We start from the raw sequence: 16562 nt of genomic DNA on the forward strand, positions 1-16562 counted from the left end.
AAAGATGAAACCTCAGCCTACGCATTGAGCAAAGGGCAGAACTATCAGTGCCAGGATGTGGTCACGGTAGTACACACCAGTGACCCTTCCTTGAACAATATGCAAGTACGTTCGGCCAGTCATGGTGATTCCTCCCCACAATATAACAGACCCATGCCCGACGCTAACGTTAGCATGACGCTCATTTACACGCCTCCAATCGCGAGCACGCCTATCGGTGAAATCCAGAGTAAATCTGGACCATCTGAGAACATTACATACGCACATCGACGATTACCCAAATTTCTACGATGCCTACACCATTGACGCCTGTTTGCCATGCACTGGCGAGTTAATGCGATGAGATTTTAAACACTGTATTCATAACTTTTCAAATGTAATTCCTCTTAACTCCAGAAGCGAGGTCATCTTTTCTGATCTCAGTAAAATTAAGGCCATATAAAAGTTTTATAAAAATATCTTGAATAGTTTTTGAGATATATGCTCCAAAAACAAAATCGGGACAGACTCACGACTAACAGAGCCAGTTTAAATATCCCTCCCAAACTTTACTCAGCATAGGATAAATACTGAAACACCAAATCTTTGTTTATATGATGACTAACCCCAAAACTTTGAAAAATATGTGTTTATTTTAGGTTACTTTATTATTGTAAGTATTAAATTTCATACTGTTTTTTATAAATTCTTTTAAAATCCCCCAGTATAAGCTTAACTTAAGATAAAAGTATTTGTAGATGAAATGACTTGTAAAATTGTGTGTTGACATGTTGACATAATTACCAAATACTTGGAATCCAAAAAAGCATCAAATTTTTGCATATTATTATGTGAATCTAGTCCTGTAATGTTTGGTATATTTTAGGCAATGGTGATTTGAAATTTTAGTGTCTAATCTTTGGGTCTAATCAAAGGAAATCTAGGTGGCTAGATGATAACCAGCAGCTGCCAGGCAAGATACACCGACATTTTGCAAGAGATGGATAGAGAACAAGCTAAACGAAAAGCGACTTTTCGTACAATCAAGGGCCATAATTCAGGAAGTTACGATCATATATGCACACATATCGAAAGGAACCAAGATCTTTGGGTTGTAAAGATATATTTCAAGTTTCATAAAAACTGTATCAAAATTGTGACTTCTGGAGGATCCACAAACTCGATATACCATATATGTACACTATTTTGTCCGTCAGTTTTGATCCCATTTTCACAAAATTCGAACTCAACCATCATTTGGGTGTAACGGTGATATATTCAAAGGTTTTTTGTTTTTTTAAATCAGATAAAAATTGTGACCTCTAGAGGGACCACAAGCTAAAAACAAGATTTTTCGTACAATCAAGGGCCATAATTCAGGAAATTACAATCCAATATGCGCGAATATCAAAAGGAACCAAGATCTTTGGTTTATAAACATGTATTTCAAGTTTCATCAAAATCAGATCAAAATTGTGGCCAGGGTCCACAACCTTGATATACCATATATTTACACTATTTGCGTACGAGGGGCGGTCATTTTTTCCAGCAGTTTTGGTCCGATTTTCACAACATTCGAACTCAGCCGTGATATATTCAAATGGGTATTTTAAATCGGATAAAAATTGTTACCTCTAGAGGGACCACAAGTTAAAAACATGATTTCTTGTACAATCAAGGACCAAAATTCAGGAAGTTAGGATCCGACATGCGCAAATATCAAAAGGAACCAAGATTTTTGAGTTATAAACATGCATTTCAAGTTTCATCAAAATCAGATGAAAATTGTGACCTCTAGAGTGTCCACAAGCTATAAACGAGATTTTTCGTACAATCAGGGGCCATAATCCATGAAGTTATGGTCCGATATATGCCAATATTGAAAGGAATCAAGATCTTTGGGAGATAGACCTATATTTTAAGTTTTGTCAAAATCGAATAAAAATTGTGACCTGTAGAGTGTCCACATACAGACGTCCGTACATACAGGGGGGATGACAATATACGTCCACATGAAAATGTGGGTGTATAAAGATATTACATTTCTTTTGTCCAGATCAGCATTTTCTTACCATTAGTTTTTTTATATGAACGTTAACCTGTGCACGTAATCTTGTAAAATATTAACCACTTCCTGACAAATTAAACTCCTACATCTTCATTTTAGCAGGTTGACAAAAAGATAATTTGTTGATACTTTTTTGATTTACTACTAGATCTGGATAAAAATTAATTAAGTCGTATAGTATCTTACATCATGTCCAGTTTGTACAAAGTGATTAACTCAAGACTTTTGTTTCCTGTTTTAAAAAATCTTTTTAAGTTTCAATGTTAATTGTTTTTCAACATGTTGAAGTTCTACTATATTCACCTTGGATAACAAAAACAAACTAAACATTTGACCTTCCATTAGTAAAATATAGCAATATCCTTCAACAGAATATGTCACAATTTACATACATTGACATTTCGAAACAGACATCTGTGAAAATTAAAACCAAATTATTGATGACAGAATTTATTGTGCCTGCTGCAACTACTGCCACCCAAAACCCTATTAGCACTCAGTATATTTTTGTCAAAAAAGTGGATTTTGAATTTGCAAAAGTTTTGAGATGTAGGGAAGGAAATACAAATACTGATTTTGATTTGTAGTAAGGCAGGGAAAGCTAGATAAATGATGTGTCAAAATAATTTCCAAGTTATCTATTTTGTTAATAAGTGTAACATGTCCATGTTTGTTTCCTCTCAGTTAAGTGACACATGGTTTTAAAAATATGTTGGGATATCGCCATCATTCACAGTATATTGCAAATTTGAATTTGTCAGAAAATCATTGAAACTGAATATTGTCAAAACATAAATAGTATAGAATATTATTAATATTATTATAGAAATACTTACGATATATTCAAATGGTAAATCACTAAATATCCACCAGATCCATCGCTCAAATATACTCTCTATATTACTACACTGTCGTATCATATGTACATATGCTGATTTCTGTCAAATACAAGTTATAAAGGTAACATTATCTTATCCATAAGATGGAATCCACAAAAACTAAAAAGAATATTATATGTTCTTAGGCATGTGTACACTAGGGCTGTGTCGATACAGTTGATTTTCGATACGATACGTATTGATGATACGGCAAACCGATACGTATCGCAATATGATGACATCACAGATTATGCACAAAATTATCTCAAACTACATTCTGTTTCAAGATGTTTGAGATGGGTAAGCATCAGGGTTCTTAATCTATTTTGAAACGAACCGGCCAGAATTGGGTCAATTGAGGTCCCATAGGATATGGGTTATATAAAGCTCCATTCCCTTTAATATAACTAGACTTCAACAAAAATAATTCTTGGTAATTTGTTGTGGAGAATATCGTATTTTAATGTATTTTATTACCATAAAAATAACAACAGGTACACCTTTTGAAAATTTTCCATATTTAATGCACGTACCATCTTGAAGTTCAAGTCCGTAATATTCCAGAATAAATTAATTACTGTCTTCGTTTATTCGATGAAACGTTCGCGTTTCATAAGTCGATTATCTAAAATATTAGCATTTTTCAACTATTGCCATTATCAGAAAATGCCGTAGCCAAAATAAGCTGATACGGCACCATGGCATTTCTTCATAACACAATTTGTAGTCTTTGTCTATCATAATTAGTCACATAAATTGGCAAAACTTTGTATTCATTCGTCAATTGATAGACACACGGCACAATTGTCACAACCATACTTGAAATTGCTTTAAAATAAGAATTCCGTACGATTATGATATAGCCTTCAATAAAAACAATATTTTTAAAATTAAGCCTTTGTCAGAATGTGTATAAAATAAAAAAAAGATAGGTTGCCAGGCAACGAAACATATACGCCCACAGCAGCTAATGAAACATTTATAATACACTAAAATCTGATTAAGAGCAACAACTCACGAAGTAATTATCAGAAAAGTATTAGAATTTGTTTGGTTTTTATAAAGTTTTGCCCCATGCTAACGTTTTGTATACAAAGCTTTTAATATCATGGATTTAACGTTCCAAGTCATAAAAATTCATTGAAAATCAATATACTTGTTCGTCTCAAGATCTTAAACTCTGTGTATCAATCTGAAATCAATCGGATGATAACTTTAGCCTTTAGAGCGTCACAAGATTTCGCAAAGTGATCAAGGGCCATAACTTTGGCAGTAACTATCGGAAATCGTTGAAAATCAATAGGTATCTTCGTCTCATGATCTCAAACACTGTGTATAATTTTATTAAAGTCAATCGGATATTAACTTTAGCCTCTAGAGCATCCATAAGATTTTTTGAAGTGATCAAGGGCCATAACTCTGGCAGTAATTATCGGAAATCGCTGAAAATCAATAGGCTTCTTCGTCTCATGACCTTAAACACTGTGTATAAATTGAAGGTCAATCGGATATTAACTTTGGCCTCTAGAGCTTCCACAAGATTTTTCAAAGTGATCAAGGGCCATAACTCTGGCAGCAAATATAGGAATCGCTGAAAATCAATATGCTTCTTCGTCTCATGATCTTAAACACTGTGTAAAAATTTAAAGTCAATCGAATATTAACTTTGGCCTCTAGACTGTCCACGAGATTTTTTGAAGTGATCAAGGGCCATAACTCTGGCAGTAATTATCAGAAATCGCTGAAAACCAATAGGCTTCTTCATCTTATGACCTCAAACACTGTGTATAAATTTAAAGTCAATCGGATATTAACTTTAGCCTCTAGAGCATCCACCAGATTTTTTGAAGTGATCAAGGGCCATAACTCTGGCAGTAATTATCGGAAATCGTTGAAAACCAATAGGTTTCTTCGTCTCATGACCTTAAACACTGTGTATAAATCTAATGTCAATCGGATATTAACTTTGGCCTCTAGAGCGTCCAGAAGATTTTTCAAAGTGATCAAGGGCCATAACTCTGGCAGTAATTATCGGAAATCGCTGAAAATAAATAGGCTTCTTCGTCTCATGACCTTAAACACTGTGTATAAATTTAAAGTCAATCAGATATTAACTTTGGCCTTTGGAGCGTCCACAAGATTTTTGAAGTGATCAAGGGCACAACTCTGGCAGTAATTATCGGAAATCGCTGAAAATCAATAGGCTTCTTCGTTTCATGACCTTAAACACTGTGTATGAATTTAAGGTCAATTGGATATTAACTTTGGCCTCTAGAGCGTCCACAAGATTTTTCAAAGTGATCAAGGGCCATAACTCTGGCAGTAATTATCGAAAATCGCTGAAAATCAATAGGCTTCTTCGTCTCAAGACCTTGAACACTGTGTATAAATTCAAAGTCAATCAGATATTAACTTTAGCCTCTAGAGCGTCCACAAGCAATTGTGGATGCCGGACAGCCGGACGGACGGACAGGGGCGACGACAATATACGACCACATTTCAATGTGGGCGTATAAAAATCATAACGGTAAGCGCTATTTAGAACTGGTTTATTGACCTAATTCCAAGCGATATGTCACGTGTCATTGGAATTCTATCAGGAAAATTTATTATTAAATGACTGTTTCTCGGTGTATCCGGTGTTCTATCAGGGGATTATATTCACTGAAGATTTAAATTTACCTAACATTTGGTCAGTGAATCCATCAATGTATGACCCAGTTATTATTTTAATATCTACCGGTACCTGGAATTCATACCTGATAGTGACAATCCATTAGGCAAAACACAAAGCAGACACCATACATGTACAAATGTATAATTTCACTGCATCCCACCTCGCATTAGAAGAGTAAAGTTTCACACAATGCAGGTAGATTGACTACGACGATTATTAGAAAATTTCAATGTGGTTACTAAGGTACATGTATGCTGAAAGATGCAGATAAAAGTAAAACCTTTTATCTGAAATTTGTGGGAAGTCACTTACGTGTAGCCCAATGATCCTTTGACACTATAAAAACTTTATCCTGCATCACGTTTTTTTTAAGAAGGATTTTATGAAAATCAGAATATTTTGTTTTACATGGAATAATGTATCATATGCTGACATATAAATATGAGGAATTTCTAAATGCCTGTATACATATAGGATTATTGTTGTCAACAGCCTAATTTCTCGTGGCGACAATTTGTCAGGCAAAAGACAATTATCTTCCATCACACGCCTTTTGTTATGGATATGGTGATACAGATTGTCTACCAGCAGCGCCCATACATATATAGCAAGTTGCATAATTTATAGCAAACCAATAAATCTTTGCATACAGAGTTCTTTAGCTTTAAGGACAATTATATTGGTGTCAGTCATTATCACATATGTGATAGAACTAATTAAACACGTTCCAAATATAATTTTAACACAGAGATCATTGCTAAGATAGCTGAGTAATACAGGTTTTCTGAATCGAAAGTGACGAACGCCAAAGGAAAACACAAGTCATCCCTCTATATAACCGACTGAAGTGACGAGTGATAACAGATACATGGGCGAATTTCTGCTCACTAATAATTCCTTCCAAGACCAAAAGTTGTTGTGTGAGACTGGAAGAGGATACCTGACAATTCAATAAAGTAATTGAATGTCATTAGATAAGACAAAATAGAAATAGTCCGTACATTCCCTTGTTTATATTCATTCTATACCTTATAAAAACAATTGACTGCCACTAGATAAGAGAACACGAAAGAAAAACAGAAAAAGTCTGTGCATTACCATGTTTTTATGAATATAAACAAGGGAATGTACTGACTATTTCTATTTTTCTCGTGTTCTCTTATCTAATGACATTCAATTACTTTATTGAATTGTCAGGTATCCTCTTCCAGTCCCATATAACAACTTTTGGTCTTCGAAGGAATTATTAATTAGTGAGCAGAAATTCGGCCGTGTATCTGTTATCACTCGTCACATCAGTCAGTTATATAGAGGGATGACTCCTGTTTTCCTTTGGCGCTCTTCACTTCCAATTCAGGAAACCTGTATTACTCAGCTATCTTAGCAATGATCTCTGTGTTAAAATTATATTTGGAATGTGTTTAACCAGCTCTATCACATATGTGATAACGACTGGCACCAATATTGTCCTTTACAAGCTTCCCAATAATATAGTAAGTGTGGGATTACCTCCCTTGAAACGCTATAGTAAGATTTACAAATTATAATAATTATGAAGTAGTTTATAGTAGTTATACAGACATGCTAGTAGGCCTACTTACAGCATATTTCTTGGTCAAATCTTTCATGACATATTTAGAGGCATCCCATGCTACCCGTGTCTGCATCAAATAGTTGATATCTTTACTTCTGAGTAAACCGTAGAGACAGTTAAAACATTCGTTAGAGTTCATATAATGTAGAAAGAGACAAGATAGAGAGAAGACAGGGGGACAATAAGTTATATCTGGGTTCATATTAATTATAACAGCTAATATCTTTGCTGCTTGATGTACACCATCATTGGTTAAAAAATATGGTGTCAGGTTATTCTGGTCAATAAATCCTGGCAAGGCGACATCTTTTATATTTTCTGAAAATACAAAATGAACAAATTTTAATTTACTGACAGTGACAATGGTATTTGGTAAATCTACCATTTATTTCAAGCTATTCAAATAGTCATAAGGAGTTTAATCCTCATGGCAGAGCTAGTATAAATAATGTGTAGCTATGCAGTTGGCTAACTTACAGTATTTAGTCAAAATTCAGAGAAAACAAGACAGCTTATAGGGTGTATGGCTCTATCTTCTTAACCTTTAGATGACCAACGGTTACCAGGCAAGGTACCCCGACATTTTGCAAGAGATGGATAGAGAACATGCTAAAAACAAAAGCAATTTTTCGTACAATCCGGGACCTTAATCCAGAAAGTTATGGTCTGAAATGCGCAAATATTGAAAGGGACTGAGATCTTTAGGATATGAAGATATACTTTAAGTTTCATCAAAATTGGATAAAAATTGTGACTTCTAGTTCTAGAGGAACCACAACCTTGATATACCATATATGTACACTATTTTGTCCGTCAGTTTTTGTCCCATTTTCAAAAAATTCGAACTCAAACGTCATTAGGGTGTAACGGTGATATATTCAAAAAAAATTTCAATCGGATAAAAATTGTGACCTCTAGAGGGACCACAAGCTAAAAATGTGATTTTCCGTACAATCAAGGGTCATAATTCAGGAAGTTACAATCCGATGTGCGCAAATATTAAAAGAAATCAAGATATTTGGGTTATAAACATGTATTTCAAGTTTCATCAAAATTGGATCAAAATTGTGTCCTCTAGAGGGTCCACAAGCTTCGTATTACATACTTTTATACAATTTGCATACAAAGAGCGGCCATTTTGTCAGGCAGTTTCGTTTCGATTTTCCTGAAATTCGAATTCAACCTTCATTATGGTGGAATGGTGATGTATTTAAACAGTTTTCAAAATCAGATAAAAAAAATTGTGACCTCTAGAGAATCCACTAACTAACCAGCGGCTGCCAGGCAGGATACGCCCACATATTGCAAGAGATGGATAGAGAACCAGCTAAAAACAAACGGGATTTTTTGTACAATCAGATCCAATAATCCAGAAAGTTATGGTCTGAAATGCGCAAATATCAAAAGGGACTGAGATCTTTGGGATATAAAGATATGTTTTAAGTTTCATCAGGGTCCACAACCTTCGTATTGCATACTTTTACACAATTTGCGTACAAAGAGCGGCCATTTTGTCGGTCAGTTTCATTTTCATTTTTCCGAAATTTGAATTCAACCATCATTATGGTAGAATGGTGAAATATTTAAACGTTTTTTAAAATCGGAAAAAAAAATTGTGACCTCTAGAGACTGCAAGCTAAAAATGCGATTTTTCGAACAATCAGGAGCCATAATCCAGGAAGTTACATTCGGATATACGCGATTATCAAAAGGAACCAAGATCTTAGTGTGTAATGGTGATATATTTACAGGGTTTTTTTAAATCGGATAATTGGACAACAAGCTAAAAACATGATTTTTCATACATTCAGGAAGTTACTACCCAATATGCCTGAATATCGAAAGGAACCAAGATCTTTGGGTTATAAACATGCATTTCAAGTTTCATCAAAAACCGATCAAAATTGTGACCAGATGTTTTTAATTGTGTACGAGGGGCGGCCATTTTGTCCGGCAGTTTTGGTCTAGTTTTCATGAAATGCGAACTCAACCAAAATTATGGTGTTAAACAGTGGATGAAAGCGAACAAACTAAAATTGAACGACGATAAAACAGAGGCTCTTTTAGTAGGTTCATCACAACAACTCAAGTTACTACCTGATCTTAAAATCACCATTGGTAATTCAGAAATAAATTTCTCCAAAAATGTTCGAAACCTTGGAGTGATATTTGATCCTTCTCTGACAATGGACGCTCAGGTTGATATGGTATGCCGTACATGCTACTATCATCTACGCTGTATATGCAACATCAGAAACTATCTCACTGCTGACGCTTGTAAACTACTTGTGAGATCACTTATTTTATCAAGGATTGATTATTGTAATAGTTTACTCTATGGAATCCCACAAGCATTTCTAGCCAAGATCCAAAAGGTTCTTAATACTGCAGCCCGAATAGTAACAAGGACACATAAGTTTGATCACATCCAGAATGTGCTGGCTTCTTTACATTGGTTACCTGCTGAGGCGCGAGTAAAATACAAAATACTAACATTAGTGTATAAATGTCGCAATAATGCAGCTCCTCAATACTTATCTGAACTCTTATATGATTACAACCCTATTAGATCACTTCGCTCTCAAAATAAACAGTCACTAGTTGTTCCAAGATATAATTTGAAGTCATATGGGTATAGGTCTTTCAGTTCAGCTGGTCCTAGATTATGGAACGAACTTCCACAACAGATCAAGAATCAACAAACTTTTAATCAATTTAAATCCGCACTAAAGACTTTCCTGTTTCAACAGTTTTACCAGTAGAGCCATTACAAAAAGCGTTTTGAGCATGTGTCAACATGGAGAAGACGCTATATAAAAGTTCATTATTATTATTATTTATTATTAACAGTGATATATTTGAACGTTTTTTTACACCGGATAATAATTGTGACATCTAGAGGAACCTCAAGCTAAAAACACGACTTTTCGTAAAATCAGGGGCTATAATTTAGGAAGTTACTATCCGATATGTGCGAATATCGAAAGGAACCAAGATCTTTGGGTTATAAACTTAAGTTTCAAGTTTCAACAAAATCGGATAAAAATTGGGACCTCTATAGGGTCCACAAGCTAAAAAGGCAATTTTTCATACAACCAGGGGCCATAATCCATGAAGTTATGATCCGATACATGCCAATATCGAAAGGAACCGAGATCTTAGGGAGATAAACCTATATTTCATGTTTCGTAGAAATCGGATAAAAATTGTGACCTGTAGAGCAGGGCTTCCACTTCAAAATTTCCACTGCCGGTCATTTTTGATGACGCACGAAAACTTTTCAAAGTAAATTCATATTTCATGTTTTTTATTCATGGTAGGGTATTGTGAATTCACGTGTCTATACCACTTTGTCACCATGGGGTGCACAAAAAAAAAAATATGACTTAAAAATGAAATATTAGTAAGGCTCATGATAATTATTTAATAATTAAATATTCTGTTTTTGGCTACTTAAATAACGAAATAGCTGAATTGGCCGGAGAAAAACCATTTCAGTAGCTCACACATAATTAACACGTGCTCTATAGAAAACACACTGATCTGGATAATTTTGAGTTGTAATACAATAACTTTGAAATGAAGATAAATATATAATTATCCATGTCATATATCTCACAATTTTTGGGTTTTAGACCATCTCTCACGGAATTACGGGCCGCAGAATTGTGACGTAAATCCTAATAATGTATAACTAAATGACTAACGGATAACTAACTTCACGGCTAGCGACACTAGCGCCCCCTAGAATATGGCCGTGTATAAGAGTAACCGTATATACACGACATTTCTTCTACACGTGGAATTATCAATATTGCTGCACAATAGAACTGGAATACGTATTTTTCTGAATTGTTCGGTAAGCAAGTTAACTAATCTCTAGATTTTATTTCAACAATTTCCACGAGGCCGTAATACCGCTATAAACATTTTTAAATGCATTTTTCTCCCAACACGTACGTTGTTGAGGACTTACGTAATTTCTATGCTTTTTTTTATTTTATATGACAGTTGGTTGGATTCGAAGAGCAATACTTCATATCAATTGCCCTTTTTCGAAGATCATAATAACCTTGTTTACATTGTGCCTGACCATAATAGCGGTAAACGGCTTTGTTGTTGAAAATTCTTATGACACGTCGACAATACGTGAATGATTAACAATGGGCCGCTTCACGCCGTTGATTAGATTCCCACTTATCAATTAACATTTATTGTTCTACTACCAGACACTCATCATTAATTATCAACACAACACTCAGTATAATCTGTTGACGACTATATATACAACTCTATAACACCAATCACGAGATTAGCTTCTAGACGACGTGCATTCTTGTATAGTTACACAGTGAAGGTCGATCGTAGCCAAGTTTTTTGTTGTTTTTTTTTTTTAAAAAAAGACCCTCTTTCCGGCGTGCAAAATGACCGTTAGGTCAGATCTAGGAACGGTCATTTTCCATAGCCGTAGGTCTCGACCGGCATATACGGCCGACGTGGAACCTATGCTGTAGAGTGTCCACAAACAATTGTGGATGTGCGGACAGACGGACAGGGGCGACGGCATAATACATCCACATGAAAATGTGAGAAACTTCCAATCGATAGAAACAGGTAACAAAAACTAATTGCAGACGGTTTGATGGGATCAATTCTGACTAAGTCAAAATGATGCATTTGATATTCAGATAAGTTGATATACAATAATCAATAGAAGAATACAATGGTTTTTTGATAATGTATTCTATTAACATATGAAAATGTGGGCGTATAAATATGGGTTTAAAGGCACATATTGATATAATATGAATTGAATGTATATAAAGTGATTTATATTCAATTTTTAAATTTTTTTATTGTAATTTCTAATCAATATTGTTTGGTGAAATATGTGAATAGTTCAAATTGAACAGTACATGTAGTTGTTTATGCCTGATTAGTCGGTTCTACGTTTTTTCTTTATTATGATTTTATCGTTTGTAAATCAGCCAACATTACTTATTACTTGTGCATTGTCTTGTAGGATATGCTTTTTTTTGTTCATTACAAATGGCACCCGATTTGTGTACTGATTTTTAAAATGTTCGTTATATCTTAAATATTGGATATTAGGATTCCATATTTTCACAGCAAGATAACAACATCAATATTGATCGAAATGGACGAATATTAAATTTTAATTCATATTTTTAATTTCGAATTTTATGGAAAATATTGAGTTTAAAATCATCCTTGGAGGTAAAATTTTTTTTACATGTTTGTTTCTTGACTAATTAACCTGCATCATAATACATGTGCGGTTACATTGATGTGCATACAGACCTTCATGTATATCTAATACAAATAAAATAATATATGATAATCTTTTTAAACTCTATTTTCTACATTCACATCGACTTGTAAGCAATTGAACAGTACATGTAGTTGTTTATGCCTGATTAGTCGGTTCTACGTTTTTTCTTTATTATGATTTTATCGTTTGTAAATCAGCCAACATTACTTATTACTTGTGCATTGTCTTGTAGGATATGCTTTTTTTTGTTCATTACAAATGGCACCCGATTTGTGTACTGATTTTTAAAATGTTCGTTATATCTTAAATATTGGATATTAGGATTCCATATTTTCACAGCAAGATAACAACATCAATATTGATCGAAATGGACGAATATTAAATTTTAATTCATATTTTTAATTTCGAATTTTATGGAAAATATTGAGTTTAAAATCATCCTTGGAGGTAAAATTTTTTTTACATGTTTGTTTCTTGACTAATTAACCTGCATCATAATACATGTGCGGTTACATTGATGTGCATACAGACCTTCATGTATATCTAATACAAATAAAATAATATATGATAATCTTTTTAAACTCTATTTTCTACATTCACATCGACTTGTAAGCAATGCAGGTGCAAATTAACCGGCTCTAGGACAATTCGTTTCTGAACAATTCGTCCACAGACAACTCGTCCCCGGACTATTCGTATCAGAACTATTAGTCCCATAGGACTATTCGTCCCCGAACAATTCGTCATCTAGGACAATTCGTCCCCTAGGACAGTTTTTCCCTGAACAACAATACCGGTAGTTTCATTATCAAAGATAGGTAGCCAGGCAACAAAACATACGCCCACAGCAGCTAAGTCGTCCGAGCAGTCGACAAGGGTTGTCGCATATTTATTCTTTTGAAGGTGGTTAGGGGAATTTAATAGACAATTTCATACAGATGTCATTATAATTTTCGTCGTTTGAGGGTTCATAAAGTTCTAAAAACTAAAACAAGGGCTGTAACTTTGGAAGTATCTACAGAAATTGTTGAAATTCGACAGACTTTTTTGTTTTACTAATTCAAATAATGCATATTAATTTCATACAGATACAAAGTAAAACATAGTAAAACAAGGGCCATAACTCTAGAAGTAATTGACGGAAATTGCTGACATTCAATAGGCTTCTTCATTTCACTAATTTAAATGATGCGTATGAATTTCATACAGATTAGGGGATAACTTTTGTCGTTCAATCGTTCACAAGATTCAACATAGTGAAACAAGGGCCATAGCCCATAACTCTAGATGTAATTAACGGAAATTTAGTGAAACTCAATAGGCTTGTTCGTTTTACTAATTTAAACGATACATATAAATTTCATACAGATCGGATAATAACTTTTGTTGTTAGAGCATTCACAAGGTGCAACAAAGTGAAACAAGAGCCCTAACTCCAGAAGAAATTAACGGAAGTTATTCAGATTAAATAGGCTTCTTCATCTCACTAATGCAAACAACATCAATTTCAAAACAAACAGATGATAAATGTAGTCTGTAGAGTGTTCACAAGAAATTGTGGACTACGGATGGACAGACCTACAGACCGACGGACGGACAAGGGCGACGGCAATATACGACCACATTTCCATGAGGGCTTATAAAAACTGAATTAATCTTTACTTTTTATTCTAAATCTCAGTTTTGATGCTAGTTTTACTTCGTTTTACATTTAGTATTAAATCTAGGACTTAATGGTTCCTGACATTTTTTTGAGCTTTTTATGCATGTAGTTATCAGCTATGGTCAGTGAAGTGACACCTTTTGTAAGTTAGAGAATTTATTTATCCCTTCACTATGGGTATTGTCCATTGTCAATACTGCACTTGACTAAAATCAATATGCATTATTGTGTATGATAAAACAATGTAGACCAGACATCAGTTAGTTTCAAGATATTCAATTTCTTCAGATCATAATTAGGGGACGAATTGTCCTTGGGGACGAATAGTCCTAGGTGACTAAATATCTGGGGATGAATTGTATGGGGACAAATTATCCGGGGACGAATTATCCGGGAACGAGTTGTCAGGGGACAAGTTGTCCGGGGACGAATTGTCCCATACCCAAATTAACCACGTAAAAGAAAGAGAGAAAAAAATAATATATTAACCAAATTAAGTTTGGTATTGTTCCAGTGTGCTTTAAAAAAAACTATCACCGTATGATTTTAAAATAAAATTTTCTAAGCAGTGCTCTTTATTGTTAGAACTTATTTGACTAAATTGTAACGATAGCATACACATTTTTCTCCATTGAAAGCATTTTAATACCTAAATATAAGCTATAAACTCAAAACAACAATAATGAGCATTTCCTATTCATTAATAACATCTTAATCTACCAGTCTTTAGTCTAGTACATGCATCCTTTTAAAAAATAAATAATCCAGGTAAAAAAAAACTCAGATAAGAAAATTGTCACAATTGTAATAAAGGAGTTGAACATAATATAAATATTGCATAGTGGTGATAATACATGTGTGTTCTATTTACCTTCCGTTGCTGTAAAATGAGCTTCTTATTAAAAAAATGGAAGAAGTTAAAAGCTTTTGAAATGTTTGTTTTATATTATAAGGATATAGTTATAATAATCATGTCAAGGACTTCAATGAAATATCCTATAATATAATTGAGGAAAACAATTACTTTATTATACATAGTCCGGGTAGATTAACAAACATACACCGCATTTAGGTAACTCCTTAGGGGTCAGGCTATTTTTAGTTCAGTAATAGAAAAAGTAAATATTAGTGTGAACTTTAGTTGATAATATACTAGTACAAACTAGTTTACATACACACAAAGGTAATGATAGTTAGCTTATATATACACACAGAACAAACTCTGCCCTCATTTCCACAGACCACCCTACATGTATTCAACAAAGCATAAAACATACCTTTAAGTTTTTATTCATCAGTCCCATAAAAATGAATGGGAGAGAAATTGGGGTTTGTTTACAACCATCAATTAGGTCATTTTGGCTACATTTTTATTTGAAAAATCTGTTTCTGCAAAAGAGTCATTACTCATTACATTTGGGAGGAACTCTTGAGTACCTGGAGAAAACCCACAAGACGACACAGGTGATGTCAGAATATATCCTACTCCTTGTCAGAATATATCCTCATAAATAATTTTACACTCTACATGTACATGCAAGTGTATGTGTAGTTGATTTCCTGATCAAATTACCGATATTCAATGAAAATTCATGTATGTCAAAATGGTATTTTCCATTATTTAAAATGACTCCAGAGATTACAGGGAAAGTTTAGATGAATCATTTGAAATAGAATTATTCCACAGCATGTACTTTATATAATGACATAGACAATTCCTCCTGTTAATAAGAAAATCTTGAAAGAAAGTGTCGTGCGACGTACGGTATAATAAAATTACATGGACCATATTGAATGATGCATCTGTGTGACCGAGGGAGGGCTATATATAGGGTACATGTATTGTTTTTTTGCTAGTAGTTCAGACCATGTAAATGTAGGTGCTTTAAAGCAGGTCCTCTGAATAAACTAAAACAATTTAAAGATTGGTTCCCAGAAAAGTATACAGGACAAAAATGTAAGGGTTCCCCTAATCAACAGCCCGACGATTAGCAATTTCTGCATGTGTGATGTCATAGGTCACACGCGAACATTGAGCACTTGATGTACAAGTTGATAAACTTTATGAAGAGTTAGACGTACAACACTTTCTGAGATAAAAATGGCGGAAAAAGACGCAGGTAGTGGATGATCCGAGAATTTAAGTAGGATTCGATATTTGTAATAAATAGTAAGCGATTAAAGACAACATCGTCTTATGTATGCAATGAATTCTCCTCTGACTTCCGATTGAGGTAAGTCATGTGACGTAAACATGACCTGGTTTGATCGAATTTTTATAGCAGGACATTCTTCGCAATTACAATGTTTGAGAAAGGATTTGAAGCAAAGTTATGACAAATTATTTAGTTTGAATATGTTTTTAGTCCATATATACCATTAAATCACCCAGTTTGTATGCCGGAACCCA

The 16562-nt window shown here is 34.0% G+C and overlaps 1 protein-coding gene across 6 annotated transcripts in view; it reads right to left on the reverse strand.

Annotated features, from left to right (window-relative positions):
- The window catches only part of LOC126807687 (GTPase-activating protein skywalker), a 79497-nt gene that overhangs the window by 30733 nt on the left and 32202 nt on the right, over positions 1–16562 (reverse strand). For all 6 annotated transcript variants that reach the window (XM_056102413.1, XM_056102423.1, XM_056102432.1 and 3 more), the window contains exons 3-4: positions 7204–7514; positions 2884–2985 (exon numbers count right to left, since the gene is read on the reverse strand). In XM_056102413.1, the coding sequence (XP_055958388.1) occupies positions 2884–2985; positions 7204–7514 (413 nt within the window). The remainder of the gene's footprint in view (positions 1–2883; positions 2986–7203; positions 7515–16562) is intronic.

This window comes from Patella vulgata, chromosome 1, assembly GCF_932274485.2.
Source record: "Patella vulgata chromosome 1, xgPatVulg1.2, whole genome shotgun sequence".
Taxonomy (NCBI): Eukaryota; Metazoa; Mollusca; class Gastropoda; family Patellidae; genus Patella; species Patella vulgata.